This window comes from Convolutriloba macropyga, unplaced genomic scaffold (genome assembly GCF_964194025.1).
Source record: "Convolutriloba macropyga unplaced genomic scaffold, txConMacr16.3 SCAFFOLD_587, whole genome shotgun sequence".
Taxonomy (NCBI): Eukaryota; Metazoa; Xenacoelomorpha; order Acoela; family Convolutidae; genus Convolutriloba; species Convolutriloba macropyga.
Window position 1 is genome coordinate 27,260 of NW_027451651.1, and position 26,797 is coordinate 54,056.

General features: G+C 37.8%; 1 protein-coding gene across 1 annotated transcript; it reads left to right on the top strand.

Moving 5' to 3' along the window:
* On the top strand, positions 1-25,501 carry LOC142356872 (uncharacterized). The gene is made up of 6 exons (XM_075408641.1): positions 1-260; positions 729-890; positions 1,633-1,771; positions 21,376-21,450; positions 23,826-23,971; positions 25,233-25,501. The coding sequence occupies exons 1-6, from the start codon at positions 127-129 to the stop codon at positions 25,351-25,353; spliced, it is 777 nt and encodes a 258-aa protein (XP_075264756.1). The 5' UTR covers positions 1-126; the 3' UTR covers positions 25,354-25,501.
* Positions 25,502-26,797: the final 1,296 nt, after the last annotated feature.

A 26,797-nucleotide genomic window follows, 5' to 3' on the forward strand; every position in this document is an offset into this window, starting at 1 on the left:
CCTAATGATAAACAAGTAGTGACACCTCAATCAGCAATTGAAAGGCTGTGTTCCGATTTACGTGAGTTGCAGCTCCTCATTAATAATTCCAAAGTTGTGCTAATCAGAAATAATCAACACCCGAAAATGACTTCATCCTGTGCATCTGAGCGAGTGGTGTTCCCCAAGTCAACTGTTATGTTGCATTTGTTTTGTGGAATTATTCTCATCGTTTTAACCTGCAACGCCCCTCAAGTAGAAGCCCACGGAACCCATCACAGGTGAGAAAGTTACTGATGCAAATTATATACTCTTTCGAATAATTTAGTCATCACTGGTTCACATTTTTTCAATGATGGAACATGATTATCAGATCAGTTGTTAAAATTTAGATTTTGTTAATACAAAAACTTAACCACCCCCTCAAAAATTTAACCCACCCCCTCACCCCCCCCCAAAAAAAAAAAACAAAATTGACATCAGTGACATTTGCGTCGCTTTTGTTGCAATGGATCAGTTCCTTTAAACTGTTTTCTTAACATTTTTTCTCAACAATGGGAACCTCGAAATGGGAACCTTTATGATATTATAGTGGTCTCTCTGCTCCCCATTTCTACCTATTTCTTGTAGATTTATTATGTGTCAAGATAAAAGAATGACGAAGACTCCAGAAGACAAGATATTAGATTTGGTTCGCTGGGTTTTAAAGTATACATCTGTCAGATTAAAGTATAGATCTGTACATTCAGATCACCAGAACCCAATCCAGCTGCCGGATCTAGTGGAAGTCACCACCCGCAACAGCAGCAGATGTATTCTCAAGAGGGTGTAAGCCTGGATCAGGCCAAGATCAGACTGGAACAGTTGCGCAGTGGTAGAGTGCTGGATGGGAGCGAAGAAAAACATATCAGGTCTGCTGTATTTGTTTGAAATCATTCGGATTTCCATCACCTGTAGATTAGTAGAAGATTGTAATCTTCAATCCCGTTGCTTGTGATGTAATAGTTTAATAAGTTGAAATCCTATAATTTACTTAACGTATTGAGGGAAACGATTAATCAGGTCAGGCTGTTGACGTCACTGATTTGAAGCAATTTCTAGTAAGTTTTCAAACGCTTCTATTATTAACTTCATTTGGTTAAACGCATCTGCACAAATGCAATGTTTAAAAACTAATAGAACCGCTGTGTTGCCCTTTTTAAAGTCTTGAAAAAACACCAAAATAAAGTCTTACTTCGTCACGAAAGTCCGTCAAAAGTAATGTATGCGTGCTCGTTGTACATCGTTATGCTGGTCAATTTTCTTCAATGTACTTGACATATCGAAGATGGTGATGCACCAGATCATGTTGATAAAGCCAATGATTGCAACATTTTCCAGTTTTTCTCAACAGTAGTATGTCGATTGTTTTCATTTATGCATTCGGTTCATCTCTTTTGAATATATAATTTTTGTAATATTGTAAGAATTACTCATCTAATATAATACCTATAAAATACACTGCCTGGAACTTTACACTAGTCTATAAATACTCAGATAATTCAGTGTTTCTTAATTTTTTTTCTTAAAAAAAATTTCTGAGGTTGCGCATTATATATGTTGATTTTGATGGTCGGTTGCGAATGAGAAGTAATGAATGTATGCTGGTTGTAGGGAGCACCTTGAGCAGATAGCAAAGTTGAATGAGGGAGAGATGACTGAGGAAGAGAGAGCTCTCCATTTCTTCTACCTGCACGACATGGACAGTGACACTAGACTAGACGGACTAGAGATACTCCATAGCATCATGGAAGTATGTTACTTATTATGACAATGCTGAAATTAGATTGGTTGTGAAATGTTTTTTTAATAGCCGCACAGTGATAGCTGGGGCTATTATTGGCCTTTTCTTGGTTTTTTTACGACTCGAAGAGGAGTATTGGTTTTCTCTCGGTTTTTTTTTTACGGTAAGTAGATTTGTTCACGCGGCATTTTGACCTAAAAGCGAAAGTGAGAAAAGTTGTCTCGGTGAACAAATTTTCGCTAAGCGAGAGAAGTTTTTTGATCATGCGCGGCGTTTAGTGAATGACTTTTTGACTCTGAAAAGTAGTTTTTGACTGAATTCAACATACAGATAAACGTTTTTAGCCGTTTTTTCGTCTAAGCGGCCCAATTTTTCTGCTTTTAATTTGGTTTCCTGTAGAATTAAATTTTACTCAATATTATATTGAAATTTCAACCCCGGAAATTGATACCACAGTGTTTTGCAGAGCCTGAAAATGCTTTTCAAGTTGAAAATTGGCACATAATTCTTGATTTTTAGTTAATTTTTGGCTATTTTTTATATTAATTTCTTCATTTTTAGATCTTTTAACCGTGTTTTTGTCAAAAATCAGTTAATATGGCAACTTCTCTTTGATAATTCCTATACTCAACGCCTCTTCCTACCTCGATGTAATTTTGTTTCATAAAATTGTACATATGCTAATCCGATTTTGGTAGTTTTCCGATTTTCGTCAGTTTTTCGTTTGTATTTTGGTTGTAATTGCTAGAAATAGTTTTTTTTGTGCAACATGAGGGACTTTAATTTCGTTTCAATAAAAATTCAACCTTTTTTTGGCGTTAAGTTTTGAAAAAAAAACAGTTAAAACTTTTTCATAAATGCAGTCCTAGCTTAAAAAATCTTTGACCATTTTTTTTGCAAAATCTTTCAATGTTTCGTATTTATGAGTTTTGCTTTTTCTTATTTTTTGAGGATAGATAAGAAAAAGCAGAATTTTCTTCAGGAGGATAGATCTTTGTATCAGATGACTAGTTATCTTTTCTATGTCTTGAATGCTGAACAATGAAATGAATTCGTTTTTTTTTTTGAATTTTTCAAATCGATTTTTAACTTTCAAAAATCAAGAATGTCTTTTTGTTACGGTGTTCCTTACATTGTGCCCATATTTACATTCTAGTTAGTATCATTCTAGTTTTGTCCTGGCACCTACATATATTTTCGGTATATTGATTTTAGTAGTAAAAAATGAATGATGTCAGCTTTCTTAGATTTTCGTCATTTCTTTGATTTGCAATTGATTTCATTCAACTTATGGCAGTACTGAGTGTTTGATAGCAAGCTTTTTCCAAAATGTCAACTTATGACTAATTACTACAGCTTTCTTCCGGCCTTGGTATTAATTTAAACGATTTTTTGCCTTTGAATATTCTGCTGCTTATGTTTTTTCTATGATCAATTTTATTTTTGAATTTGTATGAAATCATGTTGTCTAGCTTATGTACAACAAGGAGCAGGTGTGTGTTGTTTTTTGTCTTAATCGCAGGGATTGGAAGTGTAATTATAGGTGTTTTCTGATTCTTAAATTTGAGCTTTCTTGAAAAGATTTAACTTAGTTTCTAAGATTATTATCTGCCGTTTGCTTTCGCGATCTTTTTCAGATTAGAATCATGAATTATTTGAGGGCTATTGATCACCTTGTCAGCTTTTTCAGACTATCAGGTTTTTGACCACCTTAATTATTTTTTAAAGTTACCAAACGTTTTCAATAATATAAAATTTTGCTGCATTTTGTTTCTCTTGTTGGCAGTGGTTTAAGTTTCACCAATTTTTAGAGCAGACCTGGAAAGGTAGTGAGTTAATGGTTTAATACAAAAGTTAGTGGCTTCCGTTGCAATTACGGTTTTGTTATTGAACTTCTGACGCTTCGAGTCGCTTCCGGAATTCTTCCGGCTATGTTTTTTATTTCGGCGTTGCGATTTTTGTTACGACCATATGACGTCACAATCACTTCAAATCTGCTTTTTGTTCATTCGTTCATGCAATTTCAACTGAAGTGCGTGTGACGTCATTTTTCGTTCTTACTGGAGAGAGTTTTTTTTTGTTCATTCGCATGATTAAATTTTTGGTCACGCTTGACTTCAAAAATGACTTCCTCACTTTGAAATTGACTTTTATTTACTTTAATTCAAAGAGAAAAGGTCAAATGGGTGTGTGTCACTGTAAATGAAGGTTATTTGAGAGCAGCTAATAGAGGCAGCAAAAACTTATACAGATTTTTAATCAAAATATAACATATCAGTAGAAAAATTTGGGTTGGTCTACCGCACAGAAATAGGATCCCTCCCAGCCCAGTCTCGAACCAACTTCAAAATCATACAGCTTAGTGCTGGAAGCATGCCTACATTGCCGAGCATGCCTACATTGTATCCATTGGATACCAAAACTACTTAGACCAAATCACGCTAAAGGGAAAGCTGAGTAATACAAACTTATAGTACGATTGCGGTAAGCGATTCGCTGAATAGTCATGCAATATTTTCTTGAATAATACATAATCTAACTAAGTTTTCTTTTTAAATCATTAAACAATAAAACTGAAGTAAGGCAACATGGCCCAGATGGTAACTCGCGTAAACGCATAATCACCTGGGTTACGTTGCCTTTTGGATTCCATTATAATTTATCAAACACAAACAAAACTATCTCACTTTTGTCTTTTTTATCAAAGCTAACTCAGTTTTGGGTTTTTATCAGACCTAATTAAACAAAACGCTCTATAAAAAAAACGAAGAAGTAAACTTCTCGCATTTATCGAAAATAACCATGAAAAACAGTCCAGAAACCTCGGATAACTTCCGATATATTGTTTACAGCGCTCAAGTCCTAATTCCATCTCAGTTTTCCTTTGAGTTAAACACAAAAAGACGCAAAGTTGATCAAAGAGAGGGCAACCTCACCACGAAAGTTCAGTCGAAAGAACTAGCACATTGGATTGGCCAATTTACGGAATGGCAGTTTGCAGTTGTTAACCATGAGCCACAAAAGACACAGCAGCAATTCAGATGGTGTAATGACATACCATTTGAGCACCAACACATTGTGGTCTATTCAAACGATAATCCAATACACATGGAGAAGATTATTAAATCCTATATCCGTCATGAGAGTAAAGTCCTCTTTGAGATCAAAGCCAGAGTTTTTACGCCAACAAGCGCTTCCCAGACCTTCAATGAGCAGTTCTTGCGATTTAATTCATCAGATATTACAAGACGAGAAGATATCTTCGAGCAGTTCACAAGAAACGCTGATACAGTAATGGACATATCACCTAAGCGTTGCAGCGCAATGGACATAGTATGGGAAATTGAACGATCTTGCCCGAATAGACGATTGGAATCTGCAAGCATGACAGAATATCAGAGGAGAATTTTGGCAAAAATTGAGAGCCTTGAGAGTACCGACTCCCCATTTAAACAAAGTTTGGATGACTATATTGATATTTTAGCGACTGGGTGGGGATCGATTTACAGAACTGACCACTCAGTTTATTTGGAAGTTCATTGTGGAATGAACAACGCACAGTGCACATGCTGGGAATGTTGGGATGCCCCATTAGAGGAAAGTTGTGACGTATAAGAGGAAAATTACGATGAGTCATCAAAACAAACAAAAGAAAGCAGATAAATGAAAAACTTCTATGCAAATCGTTTTCTGTAAATGCACTCTGTTAAACAGTTTGTTGCGTAATCATTTTCATGATAACTATTCCTGATATTAATAAAGTTTTAAGCAACTTTGAAATTGTATCTAAATTGTTTCCTAAGAACGAAAGAACACAGAATGCGTTTTTAGCTGTCTGATGTTTATTGATCCAAACACCGATCTGCAAATCATTAACAAATTTGCTCCGCATGGTGGGTTGATAGGACCTGGTGACAGTAATTTGCATGGCTATTTGAAAAATTCAAAGATCTTGAGAACACATGCTGCTTTTCATAATGCTTACGGCTTTATGAAGGAACAATATGATATAGGACCTGGGTATGTCTACATGTTGTCGGAAATTCCAAGCCACTTTCTTCTTGGACACCTTACAGGAATTATCTTTTGGATTTTGTTCAAACTGGTTTTTTGGTCCTACTTTGTAGCTCTTCCCTTTTGAATGAATAATTACGATACAGATAAATTCACACTGCGCATATCTAAGCTTGCATCTCTTCATTTATCTCAGACAAGCATCAAACGAGAAATTATTTTGAGAAAACAGTGTTGGAAAAAAGTGGGTCAAAAGTTTGTATTGGTACAAACCGAAATTGATCTCACAATATCTGAAGTAGAGCTGCTAGTAGAAGCATCTAAGTTATTGGAATATTTTATTTCAATATCGCAACAGTCTGCCCAAATTCCGCCACCAGAGCCACCTCCAATAGCTACATTTTAGAAATGAGGGATGACTTGCCAGACTGTCAGTTGGATTTTGCAACCAAAATTTTATTTGATCAGAACGACCAAGAAAGGCCACCGTGGAACTTATGTGGAAGCATAGAAAGATCATTAGTCTTTTACAGTTTACACATTTTTCTTTTACTCGGTGCCATAGCAGTTAGTCTCTGTTTTCTATTCATCACAAAATTTTCAACAGAACGCCCTGAAATTTTGTCGCTGCTAGCATTTAGTATTGGTTGTTTAATTCCAACTCCAAAATGAATAAGGTTATAGTGACTGATCCTCATTTGTTGATGATGATGGTGGTAGGACCCAGTGGCTCAGGCAAAACTCGATTGGTTACCGAACTCATCAAAAAACAGAAAAAACTGTTTTACCCCTGCTTTGACAAAATAATATACCTTTATCAACATTGGCAAAAAATTTATGACGAACTCCACAATAACTTGGGCACAGGAATCAGTTTTATTCAAGGACTTGACTGGAGCAAAATTAATTCTACTCCCGATAAAGCTCGCCTACTGATAGTTTTTGACGACGTCTACACTAATGCAAGCCAGCAGGAGGAGTTCTTGCATTTAGTCATTTCTGGTCGACACAAGAACCAGCATGCAATAATACTGAAGCATAACTTATATCAAAAGAGCCGAAACTCAAAAACCATTGACCTCAAGGTTACTCATATGCTTTTGCAGAAGAATCCTAGAGATATCTTACAAGTTGATGTACTTGGCCGTCAGCTGGGCAACCGCAAGCTCGTCTTATCGGCCTATAAATTAGCAACCAAGGAACCTTTTGGTCATTTGTTAATTGATCTAGATCCTAGATGCAGTGAGCATTTACGGCTGTGTTCCAAACTGACAGACCCTCACCCTTACTGCTCAGAGATCTCGCAGAACAAACTTCAACTTGATGAATATTTCACATGATCGGACTATTTTCAAACTGCTTATAGACTTCAAACCTGTTCTGAAGCGCTTCGCAATACTTCACCTAAATGATAATTTCATAAAATTTTTGCTGGATTGTATATATAACATTGTTCAGGGAAATGTCTCATTAGCAAACAGTGTACTTAAAGAGAACAAATTACAAAAATTCAAAAACCTTCTTACAGTTCTGTGCAACAAGAAAGTTAAAATCAAACAGAAACGAAAGCTTTTAGCATCAAATCAAGGACTGCAGCTTGTTAAGTTGATCTACGAGCCAATTCAGAGTCATTTTGAAAATGAACAGTTGCAATAAATAAATCGCTCAAAAATTCATTCTCAGTTCACAACAAACATGCAATGAGCTGCTAAACGCAAACAACACAATTAAACAAGAGTCCCCATCAGTTAAAGAAGTTTTACTATCAGACAGCAGGGCAAATGAATCTGATATTGCAGCCCAATTGAGCGTTGCAGCTACATTAAACAAAAAGAACTTAAAACAGGAATCAGATCAGGAACCTCGTGAAATGCTAGCCAATGAGCATCTTCAGACGAATCTGAGCGGAAACGAGGTAAAACAAATTGTAGAAGTTATTTTCAGGTGGCATGTCGAGTGGTAAAGTTGAAAAATCCAAAACAATTATCAAACTATTGCAAAATTCAGACACTAGCTGTTGACAAGCAGACTGGAAGAATACAAAGCAGAAGAGGAGGCCCTCAATCAGATAGCAATCTATTTGAATTGCTGATCATTATCCAGCATCCAACAAAAAAATTTCCAGTGGAGATCTTGAATTGATAAAGAAATTAAAGATTGCACAACACCTGATTGCAAACACAAACGCCAAAGCAGTAAGCCCAAAGCTGACAAGAGACCTACATGGCTCTCCATATTTGCATCCAAGTTTTGAAGATCTTATCAGCGCAACTTATCAAACTGCTTCTAATATTAGGCGGAGTAGAGAAAAATCCGCGCCCAAAAAAGAAAATTAAATGTGAAGTTGCAAGGAACAATTAGGAAAAAGTACAAAAAATAAGCCCCTTTATTACTGCACGATATGTGGTTGGGTCAATAATCAATGCTCTGGGCTGCTTAATGCAAACAAATACAACCGCTATAACTTTACCTGCACCAAATGCAAGCGCGAAAGAGTTGTATCAACAGCACTTTCAAACAACAAGGACCTACAAAAACTACAAATTTTTCACGGAAGTCAATCATCTTTCTGCATATGGTAGCATTAACAGGTTAATCAAGGAAACTGTACTCAAACGGCAGACGGTCGAGAACTACCTAACACACAACTCAACATATACCAATTTCAAACAAACGCGACACAGTTTTTCACGACTTAAGGTACAATCCTACCGGTTGAACGAAATCTGGTCACTAGATCTTTCTGATATGCAATCTCTAGCCAACGACAATAGGAATACTCGTTATCTATTAGTGGCTGTCGATACATTGAGTCGCTTTCTGCGGGTTTAACCGATGAAAGATAAGTACACCTCAACAACGAGGCGTGCTTTTGTCACCATGATATCCAAAGCAAAACCAGAAAGTGTGGACTGATGATGGTAAAGAATTTGTAGGTTCATTAAAAAAAACTTTGTGAGCAAAAAGACATAATCATTTACCGAACAAGAAACGAAAAGAAGAATGCATTTGCAGAACGCAACATCCGATCAATCAAATCATTAATACATAAATATTTAAACGAAAACCACACCAGCACTTACATTGACAACTTGCAGAGCTTCGTAACTGTATTAAACGCCCGAGTGAACAGGACAACAGGGCTTGCACCAAAGAGCGTCACAAAGCAACATACAAGCTATTTAGTATCACTCAACCTGAACGATAAAATCCAGAAATCACGTTTTGCTGTTGGTGAAACTGTTCGTATTAAAAGAAACATCGAAACATTTCACCGTGGTTACAAAATTCAATTCAGTCATGAGATGTTTAGAATAGATAAGATACTCACTCTCAACCCTCCAACCTATCGATTAGTTTCCCACGAGACAAGCGAACAAATCTACGGCAGATTTTACGAATCTGAGCTGACAAAATTTTCAGAAGCATAAAAATGGTTAGTGTAGAACACTCGAATAGTTTCTCGATAAATTTGATCTCCAATTCCTCCACATACACCTATCCCGGAAACACAATGTCATCTTTCACCAACTTGCTCCCCAGATCAATTGGCCTCAACAAAAAATTCGGTCAATGGCAAGTGGCGTTGGTAGAAATCTCATGGCCAGCAAAATTCAAAAATGTAACGCAAGGAATTATACCGCTTCACCAACTTCAAAATGAACGTTCAGATTCAGCCGACAGCAACGACGACGACGAGTCAATAGAACCAACAAGTGCTGACGAATTATACGTCGGAATAGGTCGTCGCCGCCGTCACCATGGAACAACCAACGCAGCCACAACTTTTCAAAAAGCTTGAAACTTGAGAATCAAAATTGGAGCTGGCTATTACCCAACTCTTGACCACTTAATGACAAAGATTTTTTCTAAATCCTTTGGAAGTAAACGAGAGTTTTCGCCAATGAAATGGAGCGTGTCGAGTCATAGTCAAAAGCTAAAACTATTGTCCACAGACAACATGAGCGGTATCCTATCAACAGAATATTATCAAACGGCCACAAGCGAAGGAGAGCAAACAGAGGGAGATGAATCAAACAGAGCAAAAGGTCCATCTAGTATTGAACTTCTTTCTACTGACCTTCAAAACATTCTCGGAACCAGTCTCCTGAAACTAGGAGTCGAGCCTAAAAATCCAATCGACCTACTCGGTGGGCGACATATGACGTTTGTTTAGTGTGATCTCATCCAAGATGAAATTCTGGGAAGCACTCTCACTTCACTTCTTAGATCCGTACCCCTAACAAAAGTTACCAACAAGAATGAAAACACACCAGTCATATGTCATCATTCTTTCTCCAACCTGCAGTGGAAACCGGTTGTGAAGTCATCATTTCAATCAATAACCATAACAGTTCGCGACGAAACAGGCCAATTAATGCCATTTCTATCAATCGGTCGCAGTTGGCTAACACTACAATTTCAATTTTTACCTCATTAAATCATTCTTCCTACAGCCGACGGTAAAACCAGTCGCTACGAATCAATATTGAATAATGGACGCACACTATGACGCACAAATTGCGAGAAATCAAGACAACTATGTTACACACGGTGGCCCCGCAAGGCAATTTGGTTCAGGCGCCGCTGACCTTGGCGCCCTCGCGGTGAGAATTGGTCGATGCACATTACCACTTTTGAGAAAGTATGCGCTTCCTTTTGCTAAAACAGTTGGATGGAATTTGGTGAGCGCTGCAATCCCTGAGATTGGAGAAATAATATCAGGAAAGAAGCGGCTGAAAACGGTAGCAAAAACTTCTATCAAGAAATCACTTTCTAAAAGCATAGCAGACACCGTCGCAGGAACGCGATCGCCGCACGCGCGGGGGCGAAAAACAGCCGCGTCGCGCGGGCGAATCCGCGCTGCCGTTCCGCCCGCTCGCCGGCCGACCGGCGGGAGTCATCCTAAACAAACACTCTTATCAGCAAACAAACAGCAGATAAAAACATCTTGGCACAAAAGCGACGAGCGAGTACGACCATTTCTTAAGAAACAAAACCCAAACGCAGTCGAAAAGATATTTTATCAAACATACGGTACTAAAAATGGTCGAGTTTACGAGCCCAGCAAACGATATTGCAAATCCAGTACCCCATACAGCTCTTGATTTTTTTGAAAAACCCAATGTTCTAGTTAACTATGAGAGTGGATTTGATCAAGAAATTTACCCACAAGTGGATTCAAGAGGGCCCACATTGGACTTTTTAATCAGTGGAGACCAACGCAATTGCCTGGACCTTAACTACATACAATTGGGGCTTCAAGTAGCAATTTATACAGCAGAAGGGAAAGATCGCGTGAAAATAAATGATGCTAGCAAAGTCGTGTTTGCAAACAACACACTCCATAGTCTGCTTTCTCAAGTTGAAGTATATGCTAATGGAATTCTGATCTCTGACAGCAACAACAGTTATAATCATCGTGCATTTCTCGAGACTGAGCTGACAACAAACAGCGATAGTAAGGAGACATGGGCGGCCTGTCAAGGTTACTGTTACGATCCCGAACCCTCCTCTGATGCCAATAAATCTGAATGGCTTCAGAAACGAATGAAATCTACCTTGGAAGCAGAATATGTCTCCAGTCTTTACGGATCCCTTTATGTAGATTTTTTTCAGCTGTGAAAAACTGATGATACCGGAAGTCGATATTCGAATTAAACTTTATCGCGGTAGCAACGAATTTAGCTGGATAAGATTAGGCGATGACGCTGACCAGTTGTTCACAGCAGTTATAGAAAAATCTTCATTATTTGTTCGCAAAATAACCGTAACTGAGTCTGTTCGGCTTTCCATTGAGAGAGCATTGCTTACAGCCCCAGCGAGATATCCTTACATCGAATCCCTATGCAAGATTTTTATAATGCAGTCGGGGCAAAATTCTTTTGTCAAAGAGTCCATATTTGGTACGGAACCCATCAGGCGACTAACATTGTGCATGGTGGCAAACGACAAGTTCAGAGGTTCAATGAACTCAAATCCTTTTTTGTACAATAAATACGATTTAAAAAGAATTGAAATTATACGCGGTAACGGTTTACCAATAGCAGGCACTCCAATAGACACCGAGAGCAATGTTCGTATGTATCACAACAGTCTCTCAGCACTCGGCTTCAAAAACGGTGGAAACAAAATTTCTCTAGAAGATTTTGCAAACAAATTTATTGTGACTTTTGATTTGACATCACAGGAGGCATCAAAAAACCTTACATTATTCCCGGAACTAACAGGAGCACCTATTTTTCTCAAATTATTCTTCTCTCAGGCTCTTCCAGAAGCAGTTGAGCTCTTTATGATTGGAGAACGCTTCAGTCAAGTGTTCATTGATGCAAAAAGGAACGTTTCCAAGAACCAAACAATATTCAATGGATAATGTCAGCTTAAAAAACATTGTGAGAAATTTTCGCCTGCTCAAATTTTCTTTTGGAGGTGTCTGGTCAGCGGACAATTTCCCAAGAATAGAAAAGGGGGCCACGTTTTCAGATAATTAACACTTCACCTGTTAAACTAAAGGGAACTCACTGGATACTGCTTGTTGCAAGAAGCTCATTTGTATCTACTATAGACAGGCAACGGAAAAAGAAACAAATCATTAGTTAACATCAGAATTTGGAATAGCCTCGACATTCCATTGAGTTTCTTTATAGATTTCTATAAAAGATTGGGTTTGCTTTACTCTGATAACTCCGCTAAGTATACCATACATGAGACTGCTTCTCCCCCTCACCCGCAATCTCCCTCCTCCAACCTGTGTGGACTCTACTGTACATACGCAGCATTAAAAGTTTTTGAAAAGGTAGGGCATGCCTATTACGGAAACGCAAGCGACCGCCTCAAGGCAACGAAGCAGTTAAAACTAACCCTTGAAACAGCAGTAAAAATATTGGATTGAGTAACGAATTAAATTTGATAAGATATTTTAATACCAAACTGCAGTCAAACTATACTTTGAAATTTTTGTAATAAAATTTTAACCCACAAAAATTATTCTGAATCTGAGTATTGAACAATCATCCGAGATCGCTTGGGAGGCACTGATTCAAAATAACTCTCATCACAATTATCCCCGTCGTCATCAACAACACTTTGAACCGATAAACAATCCTGTGCATTGCAGTCCTCGGCTTCATCAAGAATCAAAGGGTTCCTCCAGCCCTCTATCTCACGACAATCATCGTCTTGGTCACTGAGATCGCTCCAATTCACTACTGCCTCCTGTTCATCATATTCTCGCGGAAAAAACCCGGGATTAGGTGGGGCTAAAACACAACGAAATTAGAAACCTATAATTCAAATAAAACAAAGTAAAATAACCATAACCAAAGGAGGAGCTTGATGGAGAACTTCCGGACACCGAATCCAAATCAAAGGATGACAGTTCCCTAAACTCGGTAAACTGCTCCTCTTCATCAGTCGAGTCGCAGCTGTCGTCATCGTCAACAACATCAGCACAACCATCAGAGCTAGGTCTTGAGCTGCTCGGCAAAAATTGAGGATTCTGCTGTAGGCTATAATGTCCGTAAGGAAGTGTATCTACGCCATTTGCAAGTATAAATAGTTTGTCATCGAAACAACTTAGAGCCGTTTTATTTGTTGTTGTAACTTTGATCTGATGATTGGATGAATGAATTCTTGTCATTGGTGCGCGGCTGCTGATACCACTTTGAAGACATTCCAGGTATTTCTCCTGATGCAGAGTTTTTTTCAGGACTTTTTGAACACCTTTTGCACTTTGCTTAACACCACTCGTAAATTTGATACTGTACATTTTGGACCGCAAGATTACGCTTTCTTCTAAAACTGCCCCGTTTAACTCATCCGTCATTGTTAAAGGAACCTTTTTATTTGTTGAATCAAAGAGAGGATGCGAAGCTGTGTAGTCACTAAGATCCAGTAAGTGCTTGAAATCTTGCATGTCTGTAGAGATCCTCAGTTTCTACGCGATAGAGAAGCGAGTCAGTGTCTTTATACGTAACACAAATTCGCTTGCCGTATCTAGGTCTCATATCGTTATAATGAAAATTGTATAGAGCAAGCTTTGAAAGATCCAGGATCGCTGCTCCAACAGGCGTTGGTTTGTCCCACGTTATATTTGTACAGATAAATATACCGAGCACAAGTTCTCACTAATAATTTGAAAAGATTTGAAGGTTGGCTTCGACGTAAGTTTCGAGGCTTTGCTTTCTTCAGAAACAAATTGAATATTTCTTCTATTTCGTTTATTCTCCATTGTTTTACCAAAAAAATGCATTAGACATCAGTTTGTAAAAATTTTTCTCAACGGCTGTTGCCGCCTGTTTACGCATAGTCGTATTTTTTTCTATATAAGGGCGCAGCCAGTCTGATTGATTGAATTGAAGAACGCGGTAAAGAGCCAGTACTTGAAGCCCCTGCTCTAAATAGAACATTAGGTTTTCAATATGGCAGATGTAATGCTGCTTGGGAAAAAACGTCTCACTAACTTTGCAACAGATGTCCTGTTCGCAGCAAGATTCTTACTATAGGGTGACAACCATTCCTCACTTATTACTAGTTTTTCAGGCGCTAAGGGGAAATCAGAGTGGTCGTCATGAATTGATGCTGGGTAATCCAGGTCTACTTCAACAAAATAGCCCAAACTATTGTTTTTCTTATAGGTGTCGATGAGTTCCTCAATATTTGAAAACTAAGCCCACTGATATCCATCTTTTGGGAACTTTTTCATCATGATTCCTCCATAAAGAGAAGTAACGTCAAAAAACGCTCCGTACACTGATTTCTCGTTCTTGTTGTAATTATGCAAATCTTTGTTGTTGGCCCGGAAATGTCGAAGCGCCTCAACTCCATTCAATCCCCCTCTTATCGCCTTTTCGCAGAAAAGAAGCATATCAACATCCGATAACAACCCAAGTTCAACTTCGGTGGTTACCAACATCGTATCCCAGCTAAGATTGGGGGCACTATAGAAGTAAGCTGGATCCAAGCGGTATACCTTAATACAAACAGATCGGAACTATTCAAATACATCAGCAAGTAGGAAAACGTCAGTTTTTCAAATACGCATCGTGATAGTCGCCAAAAGAGTTGCATTTGAACAGATGATACATGTCAACTGCTTTTCTGTACATCTCTTCCGTAATATCTATCTTCCCTGTTAAAGTATTTCTCCAGTCGTCACCGAAAGGGGCAGATCAATTTCATCAAACTTTTCGAAACACTTCAAATAGGAGTAGGGAAAGAGACCTTTACTCCTAATTTTTCTGAAGTCGGAATTGGAATAACTTTGAAATTGGTGTCGGAGAAGTTTTAAATCATCATCTTGAAGTGTCTGCGCTAAAGAATCATCTGAAACTATCAACTGAAAGCTGAAACTATCAAGAAATCGAGTTTCGTTCCGAACAATTCTTTCAACACCACATTTGTTTATATAACTACGTATCGGAACTTGAACCGAAAATGAAATAAACGTTTCCTCAGTTCTTGAAATTGCCGAAAGATTTATGTTATCCTTCAACTTGAGGTATTTGACAATGTGATGCGCATCATAAGGAGATAGATTGTGGACGAAAACAGGGAGGAAAGATCCTACGGTAACCTTCAAATTACACGCATTGTGAGCCACCCCAAAAACTGTTTTTGACAAATGCAACAGGGGTTGGCCCAATGTTCAATAAGCTCACGTTTTTTTGAATTCGATAGTTTCAGAAATCGAAAGCGTTGGCGTTCCGATTCCGTCCATTTGACCCAGCTCCGCAGAGTGTCCATCAAAACTGCAATACAATCTTCGCCTCTATAAAACTTTTCCATGCGGACCTCAGAGTTTCTGCTGTCAACGAGAACAACACCAAAACTACAGAGTTACTGATTTTCGATAACACAACTTGAAGCACGTCCATTATTCAGGCCGTTTTCAATAAGTTCCTTGACGGATTCGAATGAATCCGTGCGCACATCAAGAGCTCCTAAGTCCGCATACACAACAAAAGGACACTTGAAAGTCTTTTGCCAGTTTTTAAATTTTACTGTTGATCCGTCTTTGGGCATTTCAATAACTTGCGGCTGATGGTGCTCACAAAGAGATTTGTGAAGTTTTATTTTTTCTCTTGCAATGCTCTGCAGACAACGCTCACAAAACTTTCTTATATTGTTCTTCGACCACGCAGTGGCGGGAGATCGGAGCAGAACTTTCACTACACGATCCAAGTTTTTTATCAGACAGTAATGCCAATTGTTCTCTTCAGATAGGAGAAGCAAATTTAACCGCTTCGCGGAATTTTTACTTTGTCAAGTAAACAGGGTAAATCTTTTTTTGTTCGTACGCGAATACATTGATTTTCAAATGATTGTTTTTCTCAAACGTTGGAATGTCTGCTAAAGCTATTGGCATTTTTCGTGGATTGTAAAATAAACGGCTGAGGTGTTGCCGATAACTTTGAGGCCTGTCCTGATTTTGTTTTACCGGAAAAAGTGCAGCTAACACAGAGTAAAGGAAGCACAGATTGTCTTTCCAGTTTCTAATGTTAAGAATTGACTTGCGTTGATTTTCAAGTTCTGGCGGCGAAGCGATATAAGAACCAGCCCGAAGAGGCGCAAATTTCGAAATTTTTAGTTCAACCAAGTTTAATTTTTCAATTACCCAGCCACTACCAGCCGTGCAGATAACGCTCATTTTAGACAAAAGTTTATTGACGTGCGAATAATATTCGTCAGCGGTTAGAGTTGTTGAGAGACTTTCCATTGGACTGTGGAAGTAGCAGACAGTGCTATCGTCTGTTAAGGGCTTGACGAAACTTACTTCAATGCAAATTCCAAACTTAATTGTAATCATAGTCTCCAACTTTTCGCTAACAAATTCTTCAATGGCAGTTTCGTTATCCACAAGGAAATGAAAAGGGTCGAAGCTATAGTCGTTTGTCATTTTCAATCGAAAAGACTGAAAATGTTCCCGCACAGCTTTTCTCTCACGCTCCAATACAAACTCATGGCTCTGCTGTATTTCAGATGGATTAGTTCTACGTGTAGAAGCGACAACTGAATATTCGGCAGAGCAGTGATTCTGCCAGTCCTCTTTAAGACCGAAGAACGTTTGACAAGAGATGCATCTTACCGAACGATTATATTTATGAATATTCTTGAGATGACGTACTAAATTTTTGGCAAGCGTAAAATTTGTTGGGCAATGACCGCATCGAAAAGTTGTATCAGGAAGCTCGGAGTGCTTTTGATGTTTATGAGTAAGAAGGTCTTGTTGTTTGCAAAAGTTTTCGTTGCAAAAGTCGCATTTCACCATAATTCCTCAACCAAAATTTATTATAGAGATTTATCCGGATGTCACTAACAAAATATGCCTAAGTTAAGTCGGGCAAGGTTTTAACTAGCAAGACACGCCTTCCAAAGAAATTCTGATTAAAATTAGTTAGAGGATAAGGAACAATTTTTTGTTCGATTATCCTGCAATCCTTGTAGCAGTTTGGCCACAAGGAAGGCTCTGGCGTTGTTCTATGAACAGCGCCAGAAAAGATGCGAGGGTCCAGTTTATTGAAAACTGTGAAAAGCCAAGCATCTTGATGTTTTAGTCCCGAAGGAGGGTGGAGAATAGTCTAGAAACAGACACCGAAAAACTGAAATTTTTCGGAGTCTGTTTCCTAACTATCCTCCACCCGACTTCTGCCTTGTCCCTTCGACGAGAGGTAGCCAGGTCTGACAAAAGCCAGAGGGAGGTTTCAGTACCCTTGGTGAGGTATAAGAGAACTGCAGGAAACAAAAAGAACAAAACCAAATAATTTGATCATCAACATTGATCATCAAATTATTTGATTCTGTCCTTTTTGCAACCAGCAGATCTCTCACAACACCAAGAAAACTGAACACTGAACTCCTAAGTCTCTTTTACAAGTAAAAAAATATAACTAAACAAGAGCTAAAAGAATGTGAATGATATATTCCAAAAAATTTGATGCATTCTTTTAGGTCTTGTTTAGTTTATATTTTTTAAGACATAAAAGGTCCGTCCCGTGATGGGCAGGATGACTAATGAGTGCGTACAATTTTAGGTCAATTCCACCCGTCTTACTCTCAAAATAAGGAAGAGCACAACTCTTCGAATTCTCTTGGTATAAAGTTCCTGCTGCTTGCGAGGCAGTCTAATCATATAAACAGGAGTATTTGCTCCATATTTAACATTTAAAGATACCTTTGAGCATTTGCAAGCACCATCCATATTCAACTAAAGCAGAACAGCTTTAAAGAGAAGTGAGCGACGCAAAGAAAAACGGCGGGATCATACTATACTAATTTTAAAAAGAAAGGCAAAATATTAATGATAGCTGTGATAATTGATGATACGAGTAAGAACTCCTTTCAGATTCATTTTAAATACAAAACGTTTGCAATCCGAAATCAGTATGGTGCTGACCATACACTTGATAATTTATCTACGCAAAAAAAGATCAGCTCAGACGCAAAGGAAGAACTTCGTTCCTCTTTCTTGGTAAAAAAGGAAGAGCTTTGCTCTTCGGGAGCGCCTGGCTTAAATTTCCTAAAACCCCAATTCCTTCAATAATTTTGTTTTCGTGAAATTCTTTAACATCCCAAACAACTAAAGTCTTTTAACAGAGTTTGTCTTGGACACCAAAAACCCTCACCTCGTAGAATTCTATTATATTTTGCAATCTTTGTTTCACAGTAGAAGGAGAGAAAGTCGGAGAGAGATTAGTGTTACTATTCAGAGGTTTAAGCAGTCGAGAAATAAAACCTATGAGTATAGCTTGGCCTCGGTTATTGAAATCAGACAACCGCAAATGATAAGAGTTCCTGATTTATTAAAGATAGTTGAATTAAGATAATTGAAATATTCGCATTTTCGTGTCATCAAAGGAGAATTTGTTCACGCCAAAAGATCTTATTAACTAAAGTAATCAAAAATCACGCCACAATGGGGTGCTCAAGGTATGAATACGGAATATTTTGATCCTCCAGCTATTAAAATGCCAAGATATTTTTATTTTATGCAAACAATTAGAATTATCGCAAAAGATAACCACTATAAAAGGAGGCCACCGAGCAACCGATTCATCTCGTCACTCAAAATTAAAATCTAAGCGAATCAAACTGGTCAGGCATGGAAAGTACAGCAGGATACTTCTTCGAATATCGAACGTCAACGCGATTGCTTAGAGTATCACGAGATCAATCGGAGGACGGGAGCAATATCGAGATCACACTGATCAAGTTTGCGAACAGTGAACGGTATCTAAACCAATCAGTTTCGGTGCCTGATCACCACTTCACAGAAGTAATGCATTCGTGTACCCTTGATTCGGACATATTGAAAGTTATCAGTGAGGGGAAATTCAATAGTGAGGGGAGCATTGTGGTTAACTTCAACGCTTGCGAGCGAATGCGGGTTGACAGTAAGAACTGCGAAGTGATTCGCGATATAAAGGGTAATAATTTGTTTCATCTATGCTGTAGTCTATTATAGGTTGGGGGTAACAGGTTTTAAAACGGTATATGGCTGGCTTGATGTAAGCAATAGGATTGATAGATAAATGTCTAGATAATTTTGTTTCTATTTAGATTCCGACACCACGTACTACCGGTTCGCGTTCAAATACTTTGACCCCCAGGACATCATCTTGAGTGTCTTCTTCTACTTTAAGAAGTTTTGCCTAAATGGAGATATGTGGGAGCTTAGGTTTACGGCAATGCATTTGCGAGAATTTACGGCCCTAATGATCTACCACAGACAGTACAATCAAGCGAAACGAGAGAGAATCACTAAACGAATGATTCCTATTGCTGAAATCAAACCAACCAAAAGGGTAAAGAGTGGGAGCGAAAACAACCCACCCGAGGCTGTTGACTTGGCGTCAGATGATGATATGCCTCTAATAAATTTCAGAGAATCATCAGATTAGAACTTTAGAAACTTAATCAAGAAATTGAAAACTTGTAACTTTGAGGAAAGTGTATACACTAATACTGTTGTAGTACTATATATTGTTTAATTCTCTTATTAATGCAAAACAACTCCATCTAAATTATAAATCTTTGGTTCAAATTTTGTATTTCGTACTTCAGCATAAGACGGTTGATTTCGGGTTGATTTCATTAGACAAGTCTAGATAAAGTTGTTTTGATTTGACGAGTCCAAATCACAAAATGTGATGAATGAGAATCAGACAATGAAAATTTTATTGTCTTTTTTGTCTACTGGTGAATTGTTTTGGATTCATTTTTATTTTCACCAAATAAAGATTTGGTAAATTGAGCACACAAGACAAAGAAGCACAACGGACATCAAGCAAACTGGTCAATTTGCAATATGTCAAACACAAAGATAAAGCAGTGAATAATGAGCTAACAAACGAACTTTGTATGAACTAACCTTGATGAAGTTTGGTATATGTTTGCCAAAAAAATGTGCCAAAAAGATGCTCCTGTAGTACGGTGGTTTAGGCTTTAAAGCTATAAGAAACAACTAAAAGGTATATAAAGCACCAAATGATTGGGTTCGAGACTAATTGGTGAAGGGAGACATTTTCTGTGCGGTATACCACCCCAAATTTTACTACTCATATCGGCCTTCAATGAAAAGACGAATCTTTTTGTCTGTCTTTTTTACTGTTTTTTGAGACTACAAAGCTATTGCGGCTATTTTCTGGCAATCTGCCAGCTATATTTTGCCCCCTGGCAATCTGCCCCCCCCCCCCCAAGCTCAGTGGGCTTATATATTTTACGCCCCCAGGCACACATGCTATTTTTTTACATAGTAACGTGCTATATAACAACATTTAATTTGTAACTGGGGGTCATAAAAACACTGGGGAGCCGAAACAGAATAGATCCCAAAATTCATGTATAGCATGTCTCCGATACTCTTGCGCGTTAGATCATTTCGATTGTTGTTCTTAATAAGTCACATCATTTTTGACCATGCAGAGAAACCGATCATTCGGAAATGTCCTGGACTTGTGATTGCCACGATTGGATGCATTGGTTATGAACCCAAGCAATCAGGATGCACGTTAAGTTAGAACACGTTAAGCTGAGACATAATACATTTTAAACTTTTAGTGCAGTTGTTTTTATGTTTATCAAATATTCGGGATGATGAGTCGGTATACTATTGTTAACAAAGAGCTGAAGCTTGATATTAGATAGCAGCAAAGGCTATTGAAATTTGAAATCATAACTATTGAAATTTGAGCATATATATAACTTTTACATCCACCAGGTGCATGTGCTTATTTTTTACACTCGTTAAAACAGTAAATTGTAATGGGAGGGGGGAAGAGGCAGAATAGATCCGAAGTTGGTTTCAAATAAAATTACACGCTCGCCTCGACTGTGGCGGAACCATATTGAAAAAGAAATGGATGCTCACTTGTAATGTTGAATACGTTTAAATATCACTAAATGAGAAAACTATTATCTATAACTTTTCACGCATTAAGTAGGCTTAGTTGTTGGGTTTCGTTCCGTTCATAAGTTTATTTTTTGCACACAATAACAGGTTTTTTGACGCTTTCATAAATGGTCTGTATGTATCATAAGGAGTGACATTTCGGGGAAAATTCAACAGCTTTTTCTTATTCTGAGGCTTTTAATTGTTTAAGGTTGAACACGAAGGTGAAGAACAGAAGAATAGTCAAGCCGACGGGAACAAGCAAGGAGGGCAAAATGAACAAAAGGTTAGTGTTTAATTGCTCTCGAAGAGGAACAGTTATTGTAAAAAGTGCGTGTCTTTTTTAAGTAAAATTTTTGCTTGACCGTTTTTTGGCTTTTCCTTTTTGAGTGACTTCTACGCTCATGACTTTTTGCGTGATCTAAAATTCTCTCGCAATTTCAACCAGCTGAACTCAATTGGCGGCAATTTAATACTAAAAGTCAAATGATAAGTGCGCCGAAATTGGTCTTTTTTTCATTTTATCTTAATAGTGGTGTATATACACTATGGTACCAAAAAGCTACGTACACCTAAAGAGTTTTTAATAGCCGCACAGCGATAGCTGGGGCTATTATTGGCCTTCACTTGGTTTTTTTTATTTCGTCGTCAGGGTTTTTGTTACGACCATATGACGTCACAGCCACTTTTTGTTCATTCGCTCATGCAATTTCAACTAAATTGCATGTGTGACGTCATTTTTCGCTCTTAGTGGAGCGAGTTTTTTGTTCACGCCCGTGATTAAATTTTTGGTCACACTTGACTTACCTCACTCTCAAAAATGACTTCCTCACTTTGAATTTGACTTTTATTTACTTTAATTCAAAGAGATAAGGTCAAATGGGTGTGTGTCACTCTAAATGAAGGTTATTTGAGATCAGCTAATAGGCAGCAATATCTTATACAGATTTTTAAACAAAATATAACAGATCAGCCTTCAATGAAAAGACGAATTTTTTGGTCTGTCTTTTTTACTAGTTTTTTAGACGGCCGATCTACGAATCTATTGCGGCTATTTTCTGGCAATCTGCCAGCTATGTTTAAAAAGCAATACAAACAACAAATAAAATAACATTCTGAGTTCAAATTTGTTCTCTAATAACGCGTCATTACACCGATAGCTTTTTTAACGTCTGATAGACGGTTTGTATAGTTTTCATACAGGTTTCTCACGACGTCTGCGTCAATTTCAATTCAAATTTCATACACTTTTTCTTCTAAAGTTTCCCAAAAAACTGTCTGTTTTCGTAATCGTTGCTTCAAAATCGCCCATGAATTTTCAATAGGATTCAGATCTGGACTGTGTGCTGGCCATTCCAGTACCTTTCACTCGTTTTCGTGGAAGAAATTGCCAATAATCTTCGATTTATGCACAGGAGCATTATCTTGTTGAAAAATAATGTCCAGGAAATGCATTTTTTTCGTAAGTCTTAAAAATTTTCAAATAACCGATAGCGTTAAGCTTGTTTGGACACTTAACAAGCAGTTTGCGTCCATCTGATCGTAATGCACCCCAAAACATAAGTGATCGTTTGTCCGAACTCAAATTTTTTGTGATTTTTCCAAGAAATCTCGTTCCATTTCTTCAAAAAACTCTAACAATTCCGTCGCTCGAGATGCGCAATCTTGTTTCATCAGTAAAAACATTCTGCCAAAACGAGAACGGCTTCTTGAGCATATTGATTAACCATTTTGAACAAAAACACTTGCTTTTCTTCTTCAAACTGACTGTTTTTGCAGCATTTCTCAAAAAAACGCCATATTTTTTGAGAATTCGTCTAACTGTACTTCTGGAAACTGCCTCGTGGCAAGAGAAGGCGTTATGAGCCACTCGAATGCGTTCGAGTGAGGTTTTGGGATCTTTCAAAACGTCGACAACTAATTTCTGATTTTTTGACAATTTGGGGGGTCTTCCGCTCGACTTTTGGGCCTCGAGACTGTTGTTTTTCAGGTAACATTTGTATGCATACCGTGCACTGGATCTTGATTTCAAGTTGAGTTCTTTTTGTATTTTAGACCATGAAAATCCGACATCTCTTAGCGTAACAACTTGGCAAACGGTAAAAGAACAAAGCGGTTTAACCATCTTTTCTGTTTAAGCGGAGAAAGTGAGAATGAAATTTCTCTTAAAACTTCTAAATTTCACACCTTTTTTCACGCCTCAACGCAAATCATGCTTTGAAAGCAGAAATCTTGCTGTACGTAGCTTTTTGGTACCATAGTGTATATTAACCTCTAACAGTCCACCCTTCCCCGGAGCGAAGAAGGTTGCAGTTGATTAGAGCTCCCACTAGTCATTCGAGTGCAATTCTTCAACGTTAGTCGGTTATGTTTTAAACTTTTTATTCTCATCAGACTATGCATGAAATTGATTTAATTGATGTAAAGTATTATCAAATTTGATTCAAGGTTAAATTATTAAACTGTGATAATGCCTGGGTCAATCGGGTGTCAGCTGTTCTGAAACAAATTTAGGAAATCGTTTTACGTATGTATGATTATGCAAATTTAGGTTTGTTCCTCATAATCGGATTGAGCAACGATTATATAAATATAAGAACAGTTGGCTTTGAAAAAGCAAGAAAACTGATAGTTGTAAACTGAGGTTTGGATTTTTTGTAGGAGCACAGTTCTAAAACTGAGGAAGAGAAAGGGAAAGAAGAAAAGAAAGCGGAAGAGGAAAGAGATCACCCTCGAAATTGGTCTCTCAATGAAATTGTGGAACACATTGACTCACTCTTGAGAGACTACGACAAGAATAACGACGGGTTAGAATCGAATGTTAATACCCTCTCATCCCCCTCGCTTTTGTGCTAGATGATTATAATTTGGTAAAGGGTTGTCTGCCCTTTCACTTCTCCCTTCATCAATCATTTGAACTCGCCACAATTACCCCTCTATCATGCCACCCCAATTTTAATTCCTTAATTAATTGGTACAATTTCCATTAAGTATGTGCAGGGATTTGGAGAGGGGTTTTGGGGCGAAAAGTTGGCAGGGTCGGGGTGCAAAGATATGTTGAAAATTGGAGATTAAATGATTCGGGGTGTAAAGAAGTCGAACCGCTGTAATCTGGCGATTGTAGCAGCCGACGCTAATTTGTAACTGGAAATATGGAATGTAGACATCAAAAGGAATCGTTCCTTTTTATTGGGCATTATGATATGGATAGTTTGGCTAAGGTGAAATGACATGTAACTTGTGGTGAAACATTGCTCTTTCTCTCTGAGCACAATACTGTTGGTATACCTGAGTTAGAGAACGATATAACACACTAAATTTGTTCGCCTTAATTGAAACTATCTAATGTTATTGTAATGTATGGCGCGAACGAAAACTTTCCCTCTTGAAATGTTTGGTATTTTCTGAGAATGTAAGTTCCTTTGTTAGACATCTCTTTATGGAATCTTAGTTAATCTCAAAATTATCATCAGTTCAAGCAGGAACAAACCAAATTATCATTTTGGACAAATTTTGGACTTGCAACGCTCACAAAGTCCCTCCGTCATTGGGTAAGACTTGTGCATGATCGGTTTTTATCTGAAAGGTTTGAATTAAGGAAATCTTGCTCATACTTTGGTTTGATTGTGCTCAGAATTTGAATCTTTAATCTGCAATGCGATTCTCAAATTTAAAATCTTCTCTGATGTCTCCCGCTCTTTTGGTACCTTAATAAATGAACTCATTCTTTGGGTGCTTTATTGAGATTCAACTTCTTTTCACCACGATTCTTTTAACACCAAAAATCTCCCCACCTATACCTTAATTTGTGTGTTGATACCGAAATTCTTCACTCAAACCCTATGTACTATTGCCATTCTTTAATGTTAATACCAATTATATAAAAGTTTAAAATCGTGTGCAATGATGGAGGGTGAAGTTATTACGAGCCAAAACGCGGGACACCCTTCATTCTATAAACTGATTTTGCTATCATTATTAGCCATTTGTTAAATTGTCTGGAAAATCGTGAATTAAAATATCTTGCGTTACCTGTGTCGCATGATAGAAGAGTTCGTTCTGTTTCAGGTACATAGACTTCTATGAGTTCAAAGAGATCATTAAAAGGACAAGAGAGTCTAGAGAAGCTGAAGAGGAGAAAACTAGACAGCAGCAGACATCCGAGCAGACCAAAGGATCCGAGCTATAATTTCGAAAAACATACTAAACTTTCTGGATGTTCAAGCATAATCACAAAAGCCAAGCTAAGACTCGAAATCCAGTAAGAAGCTATTTTTGTCTATCCGTGATGGTGAGGGCTTGCAGCTGTCATTGTTCAATAAGACACATTGTTCTTCCTGTTTTAAAGCACCCTTCCAAACTTTTTTGAAGGCTGTATTAAAAATAATCTCAACTTCGTATTATGGTTATCAATAGTAAAAAAGCAGCAATTTTTGGCTGAACATGGGCTCTTCTACAGTTCCGTTCATAATTTTGGATCCATGACACTTTCTAGTTTTGTCGCAAACTATTACATTTGGAGTAATTTCTGAAGCACAGAAGTAGAAAAAACATTTAGCTGACCATTTTTGGTCTCAAAGCCGGCAAAGTATTTTAGTGGTTAAGTGGCTGAATGGCTCAAAAATTTGTTTTCTTATAAAAGTTTTCTTATTTGATTAAATAGAAAATTTTCTCTGTAGTTTGCGTGAAAACAACGAATTAGAAACAGGTTTAGCTCACTTCAGTCAATTAGCCGTAGGTAAGAACGAGTTTCTCTATCTGCTTTTTTGATAAAGCATTTATGCAAAACATTTGAAACAAAACCGACGGAAGCACTTTTGATCAGGTTTTCTCAAATTTAATTTTAAACATACTCATTGTCGAAATATGACACTAAACCGAATGCAAATGAGTCAAAGTGAACAACAGTATGTGTACTGAACTTAGCACAGTCAGATAGGGATTGCGCGGCAGTCATTTCAAGGTCTGTGATTTCACAAGATCTGATTGATAGCTTCGGGGTGTCAAGTGACCGCTAACACGACAATGTTTCCGTATACACGAGAACAACCAGAATATTGGTCTTATTTTGTTTAGTTTTGGTTTCTTAGTTTTGAGTCCACCATTTAACCTATCGAGAACATTTTTCTCTCGAGAGCAGCGTCTGTTAAAGAGATAACAGTCTTGTATCTTCTCAGCCTGCAGGGGGTCTTCATCGTTTTTCGTTTGAGACAAATTGAATTGTATTACATGGTGGCTCCTGATAGCGTCTTTCATCGGCAGCAGGATTCAAATTCCTAGGCTAACAACTGGAAAATTTTGGGACATCTTGTTCAGGCTAGATGTGAGCCAGCCAAGAGAAATCAATCGTTAAATCTATCATACTTAAGAGGAAAAGATACTTTTTATTGAACTTGAAAACTGACATTATACTGCAGAAAAACAGAAAAATTTTCCAAGTTTTGTCGGAAGATATGCCGGTGATACCATGGGCTGGAAGTTCGAACCATTGTTGTTGGTCCCAGTATATCTCCTACTCTGTTGGTCCTACTCTTACTGCTAGTTTAGTGTCAATGGAGAAGTTGTTATTAACAACCCAACCACGGAACTGGTAAAAAACATAGAATTTTGGAGGATTCAGCAGCAATGTGGAG